General features: G+C 50.3%; 1 protein-coding gene across 2 annotated transcripts in view; it reads left to right on the forward strand.

Annotated features, from left to right (window-relative positions):
* Col5a1 (collagen type V alpha 1 chain) overlaps positions 1–14484 on the forward strand; it is a 148570-nt gene that overhangs the window by 69405 nt on the left and 64681 nt on the right. For both annotated transcript variants that reach the window (XM_051184962.1, XM_051184963.1), the window contains exons 10-19: positions 2077–2118; positions 2345–2407; positions 3909–3983; positions 5356–5448; positions 7518–7574; positions 8712–8765; positions 9062–9115; positions 10422–10475; positions 11653–11706; positions 13439–13492. In XM_051184962.1, coding sequence (XP_051040919.1) covers positions 2077–2118; positions 2345–2407; positions 3909–3983; positions 5356–5448; positions 7518–7574; positions 8712–8765; positions 9062–9115; positions 10422–10475; positions 11653–11706; positions 13439–13492 — 600 coding nt within the window. The remainder of the gene's footprint in view (positions 1–2076; positions 2119–2344; positions 2408–3908; positions 3984–5355; positions 5449–7517; positions 7575–8711; positions 8766–9061; positions 9116–10421; positions 10476–11652; positions 11707–13438; positions 13493–14484) is intronic.

Consider the following 14484-nt stretch of genomic DNA (forward strand, 5'->3'; position numbering starts at 1 on the left):
CTGTGGGTCTGTGTGCATACATGTAGAGGCCAGAGGTAGATGGCAATTGTTTTCCTCAATTGCTCTCCACTTCATTCTTTTTTAAGATTTATTTTATTTTTTAAAATATGTCTTAAGTGTCTGCCATGTATGTGCAGATACCCTTGGCATCTGAAGAGGGTTCCCCTGGAGGTAAGATGGTGGTGAGCTCAGCACACACACATTATCTAGACTGTGGGAATAGTGAGCTCCAGGGGTCTGCCTGTCTCCAGGTACAGGTGCACACCACCATGTCTAGCTTGTGTATGGATACTGGGGATCCAGACTCAGATTCTCATGCTTGTACACTTTATTGACTGAGCCATCTTACCAGCCCTGAAGCATGATGCTTTGGCATCCCCGATGTATGTATACACAGTGAAGAGCTCAATCTGCCATCCGGTGCCACAGCCTTTCTTTGTATGAGATGGGTCAGTTTGTGAGCATGTGGCTGTGGTGGGTGTTATTGAGGGTAGTTGAGTTTATTTCTGATAGGCCACTAGTGAATAAGCCCTGGCAGCTAGAGATCTTCTGTAGTTCTGAGCCCCAGCACATTAAGAGATGGTGAGGTGCGGGGTAGGGCCAGCTTGCCTGGGAAAGCCTTGGGACTGGGGCTGGTTCCTCTAGTTGCATGCCTTCCTTTTTATTCTGACCTGGGGTGATCCAGGACTGGCCTCCTGTGAGATCTCACAGTGCTGCCCCCGCTCTGCAGAACAACAGTGTGTGTGTCTGGAAAGGCAGCTGCTGTCTCCTGGGCCCTGCCAGGGCCAGTGGTTCCCTTAATCTCTTCTCCACTTCTGAGTCCTCCCAGATGCCTGTCAGGGGAAACGGGAAGTGGAAAGATGAGCCGCTTGGATGAGTTCTCTGTGTACATCGCACGCACAAATATTTCTCCTAGCCCATCTGTGTAAACATGGTGTATAGCTTCCCAGAGACCAGAAAACCTCCTAGGCAGGGTGGATAAGGCTTGTGTGTGTGTGTGTGTGGAGGGGGATCCTTTGCAGCCCCTGGTCATTTGTGCCTCACTCCCATCTCTTTAGCCATGGTGACCAGCCTTGCAGGCTTCACACCTCTGCTTGAATAGGTCTTTTCACCTGTCATGCTGAAGCCCAGGTTTGACAAGAGAGTCTGTGCTTTCAAAGACATATCGGAGGCATCATGGTGCCCATTATCTCAGCAGAATAGCCATCCCTATTTCCTTTGTCTGGGAGACTAGAAAGGGACCTGGCCTCCAGCCTGTCACTCCATTATTCCCGCAGTCTTGAGAATCAACAGGGAGGCATATCTATGCATGTCTTACATGTGGCTAGACTGTACAGCATGCAAGAGTCATGAAAGGGTCCTGCAGCTACACACCCAAAGCTTGCCCTGGAGTCTGGGTACCAGCCTGCAGGCCTCATGTGCAGATCCAACCCCCAGCAAATGGGACTCAGAATGTTCTGGGTAGGTGGGTGGTGATAGGGAGATCAAGAGAAGTCTGGGTGGGCTTTCTGAAGGGGAGCATCCAGAAATGCAAATTCTGGAGCAGAAAAGCCCTTCTTTCAAGATAGGGCAAATAGGCCCCAGGAGACCTTATCCCTTTTGGACACAGTAAGGGCTAGTGACAGGATGGAACCTGGGTTCAGGGATGATGGGAAGAAGGCAGTTGTGAGTCAGGTGACTTCGGCAGGGTGCTGTGCACTTGGGGCTGGATGTGTCCTGACTACCCTCAGTCCATCTGGGAGCCTGGTCCTGGGGTCCATTCTACCTCTTGGGTGGCTGGGTACTCATGTAGGTGGCAGAAGACAGGAGTAGTATCTGGAACCTTTTTTCTCATCCCGGTAAATTGCTGTGCTTTTTGCAAAGTTGTGTTTGAGGAGAGCCTGTGGAATGCAAAGATGGTAAGACTGTATTCCACACTGCAGGCCACTGCCTATGAACCCTGTAAGGACTGGCCTACCTCTGAGGTGGGGGAGGAGGGTTGAATGCTGTAAATCCAGACTGTTGTCCACCAGCTCTGCAGCTGGGCTGGGCAGGGCCTGTGATCTAAAGTGCTCCCTCTTCTCTTCCTCTCTGCAGGGCATGCTGATAGAGGGGCCCCCAGGCCCTGAAGGTCCTGCTGTGAGTGTCTGGTTTTATTACTCTCTGACTTGTGGGAGGTACTGTGTGGGAAAACTGCTGGGCAGGAAGTTAGATGCTTCCCCCTTTTGCAGATCCCTGGGCTTAGTTCTTCCCTGGCTCCATTCTGCTTTCACTTAACCAGAAAGGAGTGCTCCTTTAACCAGAAGGGAAGGTCTGCCCTGAGGCCATATCTGAAACCCTGTCTTGACTTTATTCTTAATTCCAGGGTCTTCCAGGACCACCAGGAACTACGGGCCCTACTGGCCAAGTGGGTGACCCTGGAGAAAGGGTAAGAGGCCAGTTCAGTCCTGAGACCATATGCTCTGCAGGCTCATCTGTGCTTCCTTCCTTTTGCCTTGTCTGGACTCTTCCTCCCTCCTTCCTGCTCTGCCCTCTGCATTGCTTTTCAATGTAGAAATGACACTAAGAACATCCACTCCTTCCTCAGATCTTTATTGAGTTGACTGTCACCTGGATTGTGCCAAGAGGGTAAAAACCAACCTGGGTCCAGAGGCAGCCAGCAGTCAACCCTCTGCAGTGGCCCGATGTTAGTGTGACAAGCTTGAAGGGCCTGGTGCTTCTGTGTCTCACAGGAGCAACTACTGACCTGGAGCCTACATTAGTTCTCACATTAACCACTCTTACTAGCAATCAAGCCTTAACCACTCTTACTAGCAATCAAGCCTTAACCACTCTTACTAGCAATCAAGCCGCTGGCTGGGAAGTTTGTTTTGGGTGGGGTGCGAGCCATGCCCTGGGCCACGAGCTCCTACGACACTTGGTGGTGGGTTGGAGTACTTGAGCCTTCTTCCCTTTCTCCCTCCCCCATTCTCTCCTTTTGCCTGCTCATCTAATGAATGTCATCACTAATAACCAGACAGCCAAGTGGTAAACAAGGATGTATGCGTGTTAAGGACAGGCATTTGTCCCTGGAACTGATTCTTGGCCCAGCACAGTAAGGTGTTTAAGAGGAGGTAGAAAGATGCATTATCATGGAAGGGTGTCATGTAGCATGTTCTGCTGGCTATGGCCTCTTCAAGACAGTGGTTGGGGTTATCCTGTGGTTTAGGCAATCGTGGATAAATGGTAAAGTTAGGTGCCTATGGATGCAGGGAAGACTGGGAGCAGTCCTGGGTTGTAAGGGTGGTGTCTCTGCTAGCTGGGTTCAGTTTGGGGGTCTGAGTTCACTTTGTAAGGCAGCCTGATCTCTTTCATAGCCTCTGCCCCCGTAAGCCAAGGCTTGAAGAATGTTCCTAAACATACTTAAAATTGCTGAAGACAGATTTATGCTCTCATGGATGGTCCTTCCTTCTGTTCACCCCTTACTCTGGGTCTGTCCAAATGAGTAGGTACTCTATCCTGTCCTCCAGGCCCTGATCACATGCAGATCTGAGGACTGGAGCAGGAATGCTCACCAGTCATAGCCAGGAAAGTGTGGGGCTGCAGCTCTCAGGTCTCAATCTGTGTGGAGACAGTGGGAGCTATCTAGAATGAAGGGAGCTGGCCCCCGCCTTTCTCCAAGCCTGATGCTCAGTCTTTGGCATCCAGCCAGACACAGTCTCCTGTCTTTCCTCTCTGAATTCCTTATACCTAACTAAGCTCCCTAACCCCCCATCCCCACAACGCCATCATGTGCCTTCTTTCTCTGGGCTTCTAGAACATTTCCTGTTATGGAGTCTTGTGCTGCCCCGTGCTTGCCTCGCCCGTTCCCTGACCTCTCATTCTTACTCCCTCTGCTCGACCCTGCCCTTTTGTCTCTCTGACCACTTTTCTTCCCTCTCTGACTGTAGGGTCCCCCTGGACGCCCGGGTCTTCCTGGGGCGGATGGCTTGCCTGGTCCCCCAGGAACCATGCTCATGCTACCGGTGAGTGCCTTTAACTGGGGCTGAGGGGGTTGCAGTGGGTAGGTTCTGGAAGGGTAGGTGTACAAGGATCTGTGGTGGCCCAGGAATACAGCTTGGGTGGGTGGTCTTTGCAGCTGCTATAGGTCCACATAGCTCAGCCTGTCCTGGGTACCAGGAGGAGAAAGGAAGGCCCCACTCTCTGGGTGAGACTCCTGGGGAAGCCTGCTGCAAGGGAAGTCTGGACAGACTCCCAGCTCCTGGTCATGGGTGAGAGAGAAGCAAGGGCTTCACTGGGAGCTATTTCTGTGGTTAAGTATCATCTTCTGTGGCTGTGGTGGTTTATTCTAGAAATTTCTAGATGCTGCCTTCCACTGGTGTTGCTGTTTAACCCTACATAATAAGAATGAAGCACAGAGTCATATTCCCTGTGTCTATGACAAGTGAAGGATGGTCCCTCAGGCCAATTATTCATAGATGACTTGGAGTTCAGAGAGTAGCTGAAGGCCAACCTGGCCTCAGGTTGGAAACCCAGAAATTTCTTGGACATCTATGTTCTGGAAGCCAATACCTAACCACTGCTGCTAGCATTGGGGTGTCTGCAGTTACAGGAGATCATGAAGGGAGGGGTACATGCCCTGAATTCTTGTCTGTCCCCTGGAGACAGTGCCCTTGCAGAAGTGCCATCAGGGTGGAGGGTTCTAGGTAGGTCAGGCCTAACAAACTTGGGAAAGTGAAGAAGTTAGAACCAGGCATAGGCAGGTTTGACCAGCCCCCAGCCACCTTGTTCTTACCTATTTTATTTACCCCTCATCTCCATCACTGTGCCTAGGCACTGTGTCCTTAGGGCTGTATTTGGCATTGTGCTCCCAGGAGTGTGCCCTCAGCACTATTTAAGTACAGTGCTCCTGGGACAGCTGGTATGAAGGAGGATGGGAAATTGGCAGGTTCACCTCCCAAGGACAAATGTTAAAGAACATGGCATTTGGTGCTCATGTTTTCCTCCTAAGTTCTCAGAACAAGAACATCAAGTGCCCTTTACTCCCAAGATGCATGTCACACTGAGGAAGACCCAACACAGGACCATGGTGTCCCTTGCAGGTCCCTTGGACCTAGCCCTGTTTCTTTGGCCCCTGGCTACCCTTTGCAATGGTGAGGGTCTGTGGTTCCTCAGTGCTCAGAGCAATGAAGGCCCAAAGTCCTTTGTGGGCATAGGCCAGGTTTCAGGTGTCCAGGCTGACAGAAGGGGCAGTGATGGCTGTGGACCAGGGCTGTGTGCACACAGGTTCTGGGATTGGGAGTCTCTACGTATGTAAGGCCCATGAGACCCACTTCATGCTGGGTCAGAGTGGGTGCCATGTTCCATCCCTGGTGACCCTTCATCTTGCTCTCACAGTTCCGGTTTGGAGGTGGTGGTGATGCTGGATCTAAGGGCCCCATGGTCTCTGCCCAGGAGTCCCAGGCCCAGGCTATCCTCCAGCAAGCCAGGGTGAGTAATGTGGACATCTGGGGTTCTGCGTGATAGGGCCTGATCCTGGTGACTGCAGAGAACGAGTGATTGTCTCACAGTTTGCCTGGGCAGGAGCATAGGGAGAGTTTGGTCCTCTACGTACAGCTGGAGAATGTAGGGAGCTTAAGGAGAGTTTTCAGGGGTACCCTATCCACAGTGTGGGGTGAGAGGCCTCTGGACCTCTGCAGTTATCTGACCCAGTGAACCCTCTTCTGCCATATGTAGATACTCACCTCCGTGCTAGGCCTTGCACTTGGGGCTAACCATGGGGACAGGAATTCTCAGGGCTCTGGTGGGGGTTCCAGATGGTTGACTCAGTCTCCAAGGGTTGGGGTTGGGATTGAGGGCAAAGGCACATCCTAGGAAAGAACTTATGAACCCAGGATCCCTCACTGTGGGCCTAGAATCTTTCATGGACCACCTTGCACTGGGTCCAGGGTCTATCATACTGAGCCCAGGATCTCTAGGTCTGGGTCCAGGGTCCCCCTGTCCCTGGGTTAGCACATCAGTAGATGACATCATTAGAGAATGTGGCTTCAGATTGCTGATTGCCTGTGACTGATCTGATGCTAGCACTGCCCGTTGGGATGGGTAGGTGGATGGTGAAGTGTGGATAAAGCCAACATAGAAACCCTTGTCTGGGAAATATTGACACCACTCTGTGCAGTGCAGAAGAGACATTCATGTCTAGAATTCACTGGGATACCTGAAGCACAGTTTCAGTATTGTGTAGTTGCCATGGAATAGACTAGCCAGTGATATATCCAAATCAGACGAGACTCTCTGAGATTAGGTTTGTTGACATGTGCCTGCCCGGCTGGCCTCTTCATCTGTGTGCAATTTATCAAAGTCAGTGAGAGAAGGCTTGCATGATTTTTGTTTTAAGATTTATGTATTTTTATTTTCTGTGTTTTGCCTGTGTGTATGTACCTGGTGCCCACAGAGGCCAGGAGAGGGCATCAGAGCCTTTGGAACTGTAGTTTCAGATGGTTGTGAGTCACCATGTGGGTAATGGAAATTGAGCTTGGGTTCTCTGGAAGAAGTCCTCCTTAACCCTGAGCCACCTCTCCAGCTCTGATTTTTTTTGGAATATTTTTAATATTATATATTTTAATTTGTAAATTTCAAAACATTTAATATTGTATCTTTTTATTATTGTGTGTGTGTGAGGGGTATATTTTCACACATGTGTCCATGTGTGTAGGCCTGAGGTGAAGGCCAGGTATTTTCCTGTATTTGTCTCTCTTTATTTTGAGACAAGGTCTCTCACTGAGCCTGGAGCTCACTAAGCTGGCTGGTCAGGAGCTCCAGGAATCCAGCTGTTTTTGCCTTCCAGCACTGGAAATAGAGATAGGTACTAGCACATCTGGCCTTCTATATGTGTGCTGGGAATCCTAACTCTGATTTTCATTATTTGTGCAGCAAGCAGTTTACCATCTCTCTAGCCTGCAGATAGTTTTATAATGCAAAATAAGTTCCCTAACTTAAGATGCCATGTGGTGGGGGTTGTAATCCTGCAATAGAGCAGTTCTTCAGGAAGAGAAGTTGAGCCTGTGTGGCGGCTGGCAGGAGCCACACTAAGTTGGGGGTCAGTGTGTAAGCAAGAGCCCAGGGCCCACAGGCTCTCCTGTACATCACACACACCTCCTTCGTTACTGAAGAGTACCTAGTGTCTCTCGGGAAATTAAACAATTCACATCCACAGGGAAAATATACACCTCAGCCCAGCCTGGGAGGGGAGACTACAGTTCAGATTTGGTACAGGGGGAGTCCACAAGCAGGGATTCTCCAACAGGGCTGGAGAGAGGAAGGCATTGAGAACCCTGTGCACAGTGGGACAACAGAGAGCACTGACTTCTACCTCTGTGCCCTGTTCTCTGCGGAGATGCTGAGAGCGCAGAACTGAGTGGGCAAAGCCTCTGTGAATCGCCAGTCTTTCCTGTCCTGGCCCCCTTCTCCTCCTGGCCACGGGTCACAGATCAGGAGCCAGAAAACCAGGATAGCTCCACCCATAGCCACTTTCTGATCTCCTCCCCTTTCCTTTGCAGTTGGCACTGAGGGGACCAGCTGGTCCAATGGGTCTTACCGGAAGGCCCGGCCCCATGGTGAGTGATTGGCAGGTCTGGGGCCAGTTGGTGGAGAACATTGGATGGCCCTCTGTCCATCACCTTTGTTCCCAGTTGGGAGCCAGCTCAGACAATGGCCTCTGGGAGCTGTTCCATCCCACTGTGGGAGCACGTGTCAGGGGGAGCTGTGTTTAAGGTCACTTGAAGTATTGGGGGATTCCTCAGTTTAAGCATGACCGGAGGATGGGGTGCTCTCTTCCCACCTCTGCATTCGAGTTCCAAGCTCTCCCTGTAAGGCACACATTCTAGGCCACTCTTTTTCTCTGTCATATAGTGCATAGCAGGTGTGTGTGTGTGGGGGGGGATGCTATGCTTGAGGCCTGGAGATGTCCTTAGAGACTTAGCCCATACAGCGATGCTGACTACACCTTTAGCTCATGCAGAATCAGCTTTTCTGTCTTTCCTTACAGTTCTGTCCCAGGATCAACTGTAACCCCAGCACAGGGCAAACCACAAGGTTTGCAGTCTTTTCCTACTTGGACAAGGTTGTTTAGCTTGGCTCTATTCTGGGGCATTACAGTATAGCATGGATGTCATGTATTCAGGGACACTCAGCTGTCATGTGGTGTCAAATACATGCTCTGGGGACTGGGAGTGGGACCTTACAAGGACACAGCCCCCTCTATGCACTCCAGAAATGAGGACCGAACCCAGAGCCTTGCACCTGCTGGGCAAGCACTCTACCACTGAGCTAAATGCCCAACACTAAGGACACAGACTGCCATATGCTGCCTCCCACCCCCAGGTCTAGGTTCCGTCCCCTGCACCTAGGAGGTGAAGGCAGTCTCCCAGGAGGTCTTATCTTGAGCTGGACCATAGGCTGGCTATGTAGTGTGCTCCAAGCTGGGTTCTGTCACAAACCACAGGTCACTTTGTCCCCTGAGGATTTCATGTACTCTGTGAGCTCCATCTCCTGGGGTTCCATGAAGAACCAGGAAGAGGCCCTGGCAGCTACCGGTTCCCATGTCTCCCAGAAGACATGCTTTTCTCTTTGTCACAGTAGGCAGGTCAGCCTTGTGATGAGGGGCTCCCTGCCTGCTGCACACACACTGTGCAGCCTTACTGTGCCTGTGTCAGTTGTCTTGACTACATGCTAATCCTGTACTGTTTCCTTAGGGTCCTCCTGGGAGTGGAGGCTTGAAGGGTGAGCCAGGAGACATGGGACCTCAGGTATGTGTAAACCTACCTCTGCTTTGCTCTCAGGAGGTAGCTCCTGGTTGCTAGTGGTAACCAAATTCTTTAACAAAATCAGGAAGAATTGTCCTTTGGTACCATAGAACAAGCTGCCTGTACTATCTGCCACTAGTCCTCACCCAATGCAGGAGCTCTGTGTCTTGTGCCCGAGATGGCCACATGTGGCCAACTGGAACAGCAAGCCTTGGGATATGTTGACAGGCATGGGAATGAATGCTATCTTTCCTTAGGAGAGAGCATGCCCTGATACTTTGTCCTCTGATTTCTGGCAGGGTCCACGAGGTGTACAAGGTCCACCCGGCCCAACAGGGAAGCCTGGAAGACGGGTAAGTTCTAGGTGCTATGAGCTTGTGGTATGGGGGCAGCCTCTCTGCCCAGACCTGAGGTAGACTGTCCCCTTCAGCACCTCAATGTCCCATGATCACCTCCAAGGCTGTATCTGAGCCACTGTTTAGGAACAAACGCTGTGTCCAGGGGTGAGATGGTTCACCTGTCCCTAAAGCCATCTCTCAGACAGGTCACAGCAGGGTTTGGATCCACATTGTTAATGGTTGATAGTGGGCTTGTCTTTGTGGACACCTCATGCCTCCTCTCTAGAAATAGCTGTCTCTGCTCCCTCTCAGGCATTTGTCCAGCCCTCTAGCTTTCTGGGATTTCCTGTTGAGAATGGTGTCCTCCTGGATGGATCTGGCTGGTTTCTCTAGGAACACAGCTGCTACAAGATGCCACACTATTAAAAAGTGATGACCACACTCCAACAAGGCTAGAAAAGTCTTAATTAACCCATCCTGTTCCCACAAACAGACCTTCTTATGGTTACATATGGAGACCAAAGCTACCCCTGTCCACACGGCCTCCATGCCTGACTATGAGCCCACGGACAACACCCCCAACCCATGACCAGCCATCTACAGAATATGGGAAAGGAGAGGCTGGTATGCCTCACAGGGGAGCAGGGGCTTGGCAGGGAGTCCCCGTACCCTTGTGTTTCTCCTGTGGTGACTGTAGCTTTTATAGCAGACTCTGAAGGTCCCCACTTGGCCTTCAATCCCATGGCAATCAACTGGTCACCCTGGGCTTGCTCTAGAATAATTTTCCAAGTATGAGAGTGGACAAGATGGGTGACTAGTCATGGTGCAGACCCTGCCTCTAGGTCGCTATGTTGTCTGAGTGGGACACACATCCCCTGGACCTCTCATACTCAGATGGACCAAGAGAAGACTTTATCATTTCCACAAATCTTTGATCTTTAACTTTCTTCCCAGTGGTAACTAAGGGCTGAGCTTCCTATGATTGTCATTAACATGTCACTGGAGCTACAAAAGTGAGCTCCCTACACTGGGTCATTCAAATTCCATCACCTTCCCCAAGTCTAGAGGGACAGGCGACATCAGTCTCCTGGGCAAGTCCTAGTGAGACAAACACCATATTCTTACTTGTTGGCCAATGGTGTGTCATGGCCTTGGGCTGTTGGATCTGGGTCACCAATCCAGTCTGATGACACTGAACAAGCACCCTTGGCTGGAGTGCTTTCCACGATCTCCCTTAGCTTGACTTGCTGGGAAGCTGCTCCCAGAGGATGTGGTAGGCTGCATTTTCTTCCATATGGACTGCTTGTCTCCTTTGTCCTAGGGTCGTGCTGGGAGTGATGGAGCCAGAGGCATGCCTGGACAAACAGGCCCCAAGGTAGGCTGTTGCCCACACCTCCTCACGTCAGGGACCACATTCACCATCATCCCTGACATCCTGTTGATGACATAACCATCTTGTTTGATGAGTGTGACTATGGGTAGTGCTGACTCACTTGGATGAGTCCCTCTGGTATATGTTGTGAAGACACACTGACAGGTGAATTGCATAGGCAAGAATCAGTTTCCTTAAAGGGGAAGATGCCCTCTATAATGGGCGCTGAGTGAAGTGGGGTGGCCCTAGTTGTGAGAACCCCTTGGAAGTGTGCAGGTAAGCAGGTCACACCTTTGGGGTCATGACTGGCCAGATGATCCCATGTCCATGGTATATAAGTCTTCCTGCACTGCCTTGGGAAGTCAGGACCTGGGCCTTGTGGGGGCAGGTAAAGACATCTGTGGTGAACAGGGGCTCCTGTGCACACATAGGACTTGTATAAACATGTAACAGCTATCTCCACCCCCCATGCTGTGGATCCTGGGTTCATCCCTCTTCCCATGACCTTGCATGGACTCTCTCCTTCATGCCTGGGTCACCAGGAACTGTCACTGTTCAGCACATCTGCGCCGGGTCCCCTGGTTCCAAAGTCCTGAATGCTTCCTGTGAACCCTGAGTTAACAAAAACTGAAGGCTGGGGATGATAAAAGAATGAGAATCTTTTAACTACAAAGTTGTGAAGAGCCTCAAATACCCTCCTCTTGATTTCATCCTACCTGGTTTACACAACCACATGATGGGATGCTGATACTGGGCTCCATGAGGCTGGGAGGCAGGAGCCAGGGTCCCTGCAAGTGAAGATGCTGCAGCCTTCACCAGTGAGTGTGAGCATTGGTGTGTGACAACCCTCAGGACACAAGGCTGCAGCCATCAAGACATGAGACCACTCCCGCAGGGGGAGACTCAGAGCAAATGAACACATGCTGACTTCACAGTGGCCACTGATAAACTGCATGTCTACATTCCTAGTGATGCCCTGGCCTTTGGTGTGGGGCCAACGTGCTCCTCCCTTCCCAACCTCTGCCTTGCTGGGAGAGAGGAGGTGGCATATGCAGACTCCACAGTGGCCTGAGACAGGAGGGGCCATGAGAGGGTCCTGTGTACAGGGTGCTGAGTTAAGGGTGCTACAACTAGGCCCTGATGTGTATGGGTGTTTGATGTGGCCCTCTTGTCCTTGCAGGGTGACCGTGGCTTTGATGGCCTAGCTGGGCTGCCAGGAGAGAAGGGCCACAGGGTGAGTATTTGCTGTGGGATTTGGGGAGGGTCCTTTCCTTCCAACAGTCTCAGGTTCCTTAAATGGGGCCAGGTTCCCCCATTTCACAGCATCCCTATGTAAGGTGCTGTAGCTGCTCATAGACTTGACCCCTAGAATGAAGTCTTTGTTGATGGAGATCTAGCCCAGAGAAGTTGGATTTCCTACTGAAACTTATGAGCAAGCCCAGCAGGTACCTCACCCCAGGGTGTCATGGAGGACAGGGAAGTGAGGGAATGTGTGTATTAGAACTAATTAGAGCCCAGTTTCTGCCTAAGTTTCTCCAGCTATCACATGCATGCTTCGGAGTCAGGACATAAGGCTGTGGCCCTGGAAGGGTGGGACAATCTCAGCCTGCTCCTAAGGAGGGCTGGAGTTGGCCACCATGGTGCCTTCCTGCCTTCCTCAGCCCTCTTTGGACGTGGAGCCTCTCTGACCTGCTTTACCTTGAAGTGGGTTTGCTGGTAAATTTAGCATTGTTTAGGACATCCAGGCACACACATGTACACATTACACACATGTACCTTCATAGGCATACAACAAATACATAGGAACACATATTCATCCAACACATGTGCATATACACATATTCTTAGCCATATTCATGCATACATTTATACACATATTCACAGGCATAGGCATGTATACATATGTACAAACCTGGAGACATGTGTGTAAGCATAACCACATAGGACCCAGATATATATGCATACATTCATGAACACATACACATACACACAGACACAGGTATATAGACACCCATGTGATTATACATACATACATACATACAAACATACATACATACACACACATACACACATACATATGAGCACACATGTATATAACCAGGTACACATAAGTACAGACATTCATACTTACCCAGTCACACACATACATACAGGTAGACATGGGTATACATGCATATACAATACGTATGTGTTCACATACAGGGATGCAACAATATAATCAAGCATATACATGAGCAAACTCATAGCTGCCAGTGGAGGTCTTTGTGGGTAGGAGGTGGGTGTACAGTCCTTTTGACCCACTGATGAGAGCACACATTGAACGCCTGCTACAGGCAAGGCTTGGAACTGCAAGTTTTCATGAGGTAAATTAGTACCTCAGGGGTTCTTGGTCCCCTCTCTCACACTGAGTGTACCATGTGTCTGTATGTCTGTGTCTCCCGCTAAACCTGCTAGGTGCTCAGTCTGGTGATTTCTGCCACTATCAAGTTATCCAGATGGGACTTAGGTGCAAAGTTCTATGAGCAGCCACTAGACTTATCACTCGGCATATGTCCTCCTCCCAGGGGAACTAGCCTGCAAGACTGAGGGTATTCAGAGTTAGGCTTAAGTATCGTGGAAAAAATACAAATTGGGGAAAACAGATAGTCTGAATAGATGTTTATAAAGGGAGAAATAACTTACAACAGAGACAGATGACTGCAAGCAGGTTCAAGTCCCAAGGATGACTCCAGATGCTGTCACCTACCAGGAGGCAAGAGAGTATTCTGGGGTCCCAGACCCTAGACCTAGTTCTCCCAAGTTATGTCCCACACCTGTCCCCATCCCCAATGGGCATGGTCAGTGCAACAGGGGCAGGCAGGGTGACTATCTCACTACACTTAAGAGGACAGAGAAGGTGGCTTGGTATAGTTGTGGACAATCTGCTCTGTAACAGTGGTTAACCTTGACCCTGGTTGACTTACTAGGGTGATCCTGGTCCTTCTGGCCCACCCGGAGTTCCAGGAGATGATGGAGAAAGGGTATGTATCTCAGGATCCTTTTCTCTGAGTTTATACTGGAAAACTCTTCAGTGTGTGCTCAACGGGGTCTGTGGGGGTGCTGGGGAAAGGAAGCATGCATATTGGCTCAGGGAGGTGGCTGTGTGAAGCAAAGCACAAACATTCATTTGACTTTATCCTTCTTGCCGATGAGGGTCAAAGTGTCATGGGTTTCAGAAACGGAGCTTCTAACTATAGGAGGCAGGTGTCCTGGATTCTGTGGAGGGGAGATGCCCTGGGCTTAATGAGCTCAGCAGCTCTGCTGATCTCATCTAAATGAGGTGTCAGATGGAGAAGCAAGGGTTTGAGGAGGACAGGGGACAAGGGAAGTCATTATCTCTGGCCCCAGAGCTAGGGAAGGGCGAAACAACTGAATATAGGAATAGAGGAGGGAGGGAAGAGCTGGTGTTGGCTTCTTAACCTGGGCTTTGTACCCAGAGGGCTCCTCAGTGTCCATGCCAAGTGTCTTTGAGAGGCTGGAAGCTAAGCTCATACTTGGGCCACAGTACAGATGTGCACGGCAGAGACAGGACTTATGAGTTCCTTGCACTATTGTTGGGAGGCTCAAGAACTCCAAGGAAGTGTGAGAGAAGTACTGCCTTCCCCAGTTTCAGACTTTGCCAGGAATTTCCTCTATCGGGCCCTGGCCTAATCAACTGTAAGCAGAGGAAAGAGAGGGGTACTTTTAGACCCCACCCCTTGATTTAGGAAATGTGGGTGTAGGTTCATATGCATACATTGGTATGCTCAGCTATCTATGTCTCATGTGCACATGTGCACTATGTTTTGTATGCCTTTGTGTACATATGTGCACACAAAGGGTGTGCATACATGTTCACTGTTGTGTATACAAAAGTGTATTCCTAGGTGTGTGCATATATGTGTGTATGTTATGTGTGTGCCTGCACAGTTATGTGTCTATGAGTAGATATATTGAATGTAGACACACATAAGCATGTGTGCAGGCAGGCTGT

The sequence above is a fragment of the Phodopus roborovskii genome, unplaced genomic scaffold (assembly GCF_943737965.1).
Source record: "Phodopus roborovskii unplaced genomic scaffold, PHOROB, whole genome shotgun sequence".
NCBI classification, from domain to species: domain Eukaryota; kingdom Metazoa; phylum Chordata; class Mammalia; order Rodentia; family Cricetidae; genus Phodopus; species Phodopus roborovskii.